At 42.2% G+C, this 5,000-nt stretch overlaps 1 protein-coding gene across 1 annotated transcript in view; it reads right to left on the bottom strand.

Moving 5' to 3' along the window:
* acoxl (acyl-CoA oxidase-like) overlaps positions 1 to 5,000 on the bottom strand; it is a 58,041-nt gene that overhangs the window by 46,117 nt on the left and 6,924 nt on the right. The window contains exon 11 of the mRNA XM_063192112.1: positions 4,508 to 4,542. Within this exon, the coding sequence (XP_063048182.1) occupies positions 4,508 to 4,542 (35 nt within the window). The remainder of the gene's footprint in view (positions 1 to 4,507; positions 4,543 to 5,000) is intronic.

Raw genomic sequence — 5,000 nt, 5'->3', positions numbered from 1 at the left:
ACATGTGCATGCACACACACATACGCACGCACACGCTCACGCACACACATGCACACACGCACAAGCACACACACACACACACACACACACACACACACACACACACACACACACACACACACACACACACACACACACACACACACACACACACACACACACACACACACACACACACAGCAGGAAGGCCCTGTGGAGGGTTGAGTAGGCGTAGTGTGAGGATGCCACAGACGCAGAGATCTCCCTCTCTTGTCAACTAAAATACACCTCTCTTTACTCTGCTCTCTCTCTCTTTTTGTTTTTCTCTGATTCTCTCTCTCTCTCTCTCTCTCTCTCTCTCTCTCTCTCTCTCTCTCTCTCTCTCTCTCTCTCTCTCTCTCTCTCTCGTGTTTACGGGGATGCCAAAGAGACAGACATCCCCTCAGCCCACGCATCCGCCCCCTCCCCTACCCTTCTCTCCTCTCTCCTCACCTCCCCTCTCCTCTCCTACGTTTGAGATGAGATGAGGGTGACCACATGTGAAGCAGAAGGAGACAGCAGCAGCAGCAGAAGAGGAAGATGAGGAGGAGGAGGAGGAGGAGGAGGAGGAGGAGGAGTGCATGAACAACAGAGTTGGGGGAACACACACGCACAGACAGACGCACGCCCCACACACACACACAAACACACACACACACACACACAGAGACACACACACACACACACACAAACACACACACACACACACACACACAGAATAGCATGCATGCACACGCACACACACACACACACACACATGCACGCACATACGTACATACGCACACACACACACACACACACACACACACACACACACACACACACACACACACACACACACACACACACACACACACACACACACACACACACACACACACACGCCGCCCCCTCAGTAGAGACTCCCTCTGTACGGGATGTTCTCTGTGGTGAGCAGCAGCCGAGAGCGTCATAGCAACGCACTGCTTTTGGGGCAGGATTAAAGACGGTTTGGGTCTCCTTTCTTGTTTGTTAGTTCTGTTTTTTTTCTGGTGAGGTGTTTTTTTTGTCACTGACATTCAGGTTGCAGGGTTTTTTTTTGGTTGTTTACCACCACTTTGTCAAGGTGAACAAGGGAGACGCGAGTTCTGCACTAAATAATCACAGAGTCGGCAGTTCTTCATGCAACTTCAATAGACCCACTTACAGTACAATTTACGTCGTCACAGACTGCGTGCTCATTGTTCGCTCAAACACACACACTCACAAACAGACAGTGCAGACCCTAAAGAGAGAAGACCTGCCGTCCTGAAGTGTGTACGGTTGTACACTTGTTGTGCTTTTCTGAGAGGGAATGGGCTGTTCCATAAGCATAGGACATGTTCGATGCTACAATAAATTAAATGTACTGACTGGACTGAGGACATCATCAGGATGTCTGTGGCGCTCACTTCATATTTTAAGTTATCGTGACCATCCATTTTCTCATTTCGGAATAAAAACACCTGGCAAGTTTCTTTACAAATGTGTGGTACACGGTGGATTCTGGTCCAATGTGCGCACAGTCCGATTAAGTCACATCTGTGTACAAACATTGTCTGGCGGCAAACGCCATACTAAATCACAAGTGTGTCCAGCAATTCGAAAAGAATGCGCAAGGCAGCATGGGTACTCCCAGGCTAGTACAAACAGTAAAGGGGTCTATTATCCCTGCAATTGTGAATGTCTAATTAACAAGAAAAAATACAGAGTTATTGTGGGCTGCCGTGCAAATGTTTTTCCTGACGAATAATATGTAAATAGGTTGGCGTAACTTGGAAAGTGAATACTTTCCCAGTATTTAAACATACAAAGTCAGCTGAAGTGAGCCAGAGAGTGAGATTTGAGATTTCATTTACACTTATACAGAAGACCAGCAGAATGTATCTTTGATTTAAATGCTGGTCATCTAGGCCCTAGATTCAAGGGTCATCCCTGTCAGCCTTCAAGAAGCAAGTGAAGATTATTTACTGCATTAATGCCTGAGCTGACTCAGACATGGGGTATGTCTAAGGCTTGTTTGTGTGGGTGTCAGGGCTTGAATTTCGGCGTTGGCTAGTAGATACCGAAGGTTCACTGGCCATTCTGGCGGGTCCGTTACTATTCTGAATGATGAGGCACCGCATTTTGTAGCTTTTTTCCTCGGACCATCTTTGCTACAAAAGCAATACAATGCGATTTCCCGAGCCTACAATACCCATGAAGCACCTGTGTCACGTGTCACCTGTGTCTCACACACACCAAGAATCTAATAGAGCTAGTCTAGCGAAGTGGCAGCGAGCTACCGGCACATCAGCGTGTCCTTTCTAGTGGATACTTTTATAAGAAAATATTCCAGAAGAGGTGTTATTCCACATCCATGACCGAGGACAGGCGAACTTGGCAATGACTTTGCACTATCTACTTTGCGCATCAATTTGGACGGCGACCTCCACAGATAGGCCTATATGATATGAAGAAAGTGCCCTTCAGATCAAAGATGAAAATATTTTGCTCTCGTGTAGCTTACATTTGTGCCCTTCCATAACACTGTGCTTGGTGTTTCTGCATGGTCAATATAGGCTATGCCATTCCTCAGATCAGTAAATCTGTTCTTTCCATAGCATGCATGCATGGACCAGTTAATAGATCTAACATTATATTAACTTATATTATATTATATTATATTATATTATATTATATTATATTATATTATATTATATTATATTATATTAGCAGCCTATATTACATTATTACAGCCTATTATATAATTCATTAAAGCTATATTATATTATATTATATTATATTATATTATATTATATTATATTATATTATATTATATTATATTATATTATATTATATTATATTATAGCAGCCTATATTACATTATTACAGCCTATTATATAATTCATTAAAGCTGCTATGATGGTTAAGAAAATTATGGCTAGTGAAAAGGCCCAATGGCTAGTGAGGCAGGAAAACCACTAGCCAAAATGGCTGGTAAGCGAAAAAGTTAGTGTCAAGTACTGGTGGGTGTGTGTACCCTACTTAACCCTGGGCAAATGTACTTTAAAAAACACTAACCCCACTTGGCGCTTGCACTTATTGTTCTGTATACTTCCTTTGCACTTTGTATCTGCTAGGGATGTATGCTATGATTATGTCCTCGATTGTAAGTCTCTTTAGATTAGAGCATCTCCCAAATGTAATGTAATTTATGTAATGTAATGTACAAGAGGTAATATAAGCGGGCACATTGTGTACATTGATATCTTTTTAGCAGCCTAGTCTTATGATACCCTCATACTAATGTTGTAGCTCCATTATGTACGCTGTTCCACCAGTGGCACGCTGTAATAGTCATTGAAAAGTGAACTACCATAGTACTACACTACTATGACATCGGGACTTAAGTAATGCACTACGACTTGGTCATTGCCATTCTGATAACAGAAAATGTATGACGCTATGTCTTAATGGGTTAAAGATGGTCTAGAATAGGGCTGGGCGGTATACCGTTAAAAAAACGTGATAACGGATTTCACCTACACAAGGTTCACTTTTTGATGAGAGAAGGCTTTTTTTGTTTTTATTCCAAAAAAGTGATTAAAATAGAAATGGAGATTAATCAAAATTCAGGATTTTATCTCATTTTTAAATTTAATTTCAGCCTTTTCTTCAGAAACAGTGAGATGTGGGGGAAAATCGCCGCTTATGATAAAAAAATTGTGCAGAGAACCGTGATATTCATTTTCATTCAGAAAACTGTGATACGCATTTTTTCCAGAACCGCCCAGCCCTAGTCTAGAAGCAAGGATATTGTTGCACTCAATGTGTGTAGAGAAATAAGCAGATGCACTGATCCATATAGAACAGTTCAAAGGTGAGAGCCGGTTCGCACACTGAAAAAGGCAAAGGTCCTCTCAGAAAAATAAAAAAAAACTCCTTATTATGCTTGACTCTAGTGTCTTTTTTGCCAATGTGTGAACCTGCATAACTGAGCACCGCTTTCAGGTGGGAGGGAGAAACACTGGGGAAGTTAGAAATGATTGGACTTGATTTTACTCAGTTTGTTGATGTGTGGCCGTTACTTAAGTATGTAATGCAACATTGCCGAACTACAACCAGCTACACTACAGTAGGCCCCTTTAGCTTGAGGATGGATGAAATAAACTAAACCTTTCGACAATGTGAAAGAAGAAATAGAGAAGGGGGGGTGGCGGGGGTGGGGGGGCTTATGTGCAGTGAAACATGTTGTAAGCTTAATAACAGAGCTGATTCTTTGATGTTTTTCCTCATTAATAAGAAGCAAGTAAAATGGTATCGTCAAGTGAATTTGTTGTATAATATTAATATTTGTAGTATCATACTAATACTAAGTGGCTATTCATGTTTTTTTACACGGCTTTCGTCCTTAAGGAGGACTTTGGTGATGCTCGTGTCTATAGCGTGCTTCAGCTAGGCAGCAAGAAGAGGAAACGGGGTACTGTACCTGTGGCTGTAGCGAACTGCAATGATGAGGCCCAACTGCAAGAGAGAGGAAGACAACAGCAAAACATCAAAACCCCATTCACACCCCAGTGTTTCCCCTGTACACTACACTACACTACACACACAAGCAACAGCAGCAGCACCAACATGCTGAACACATGCGGAAGAGCACCACCAACACCATGATGCGGATCAGGAACAACACACTCAAAAGTAATAATCAAAATAATAATCAGTTATCAGTAATTATGTAATTTGCACCGCATGGTACTGTCCCAAAATCATGAAAAGGACAATGAAGCTAAGAGTGTGATGATGTGACCGTCACGAGGGTGGTGTGTGCATGTTGTGTAAGGGGGATGGCTTGCGAAGAGGCCATTATAGACTTCAAGACCTTGATATTCATCATACTCCCTGTGAAGTTACACTACAATAAAGAGGAAAGCCACAGAGGTGCAAGATAAGGGAACTACAAGTGTCAAAACGTTAAATTA

The sequence above is a fragment of the Engraulis encrasicolus genome, chromosome 24, assembly GCF_034702125.1.
Source record: "Engraulis encrasicolus isolate BLACKSEA-1 chromosome 24, IST_EnEncr_1.0, whole genome shotgun sequence".
In the NCBI taxonomy this organism is placed as follows: Eukaryota; Metazoa; Chordata; class Actinopteri; order Clupeiformes; family Engraulidae; genus Engraulis; species Engraulis encrasicolus.
The sequence above is the reverse complement of the archived record's forward strand: the minus strand, read 5'-3'. Positions and strand labels throughout refer to the sequence as shown.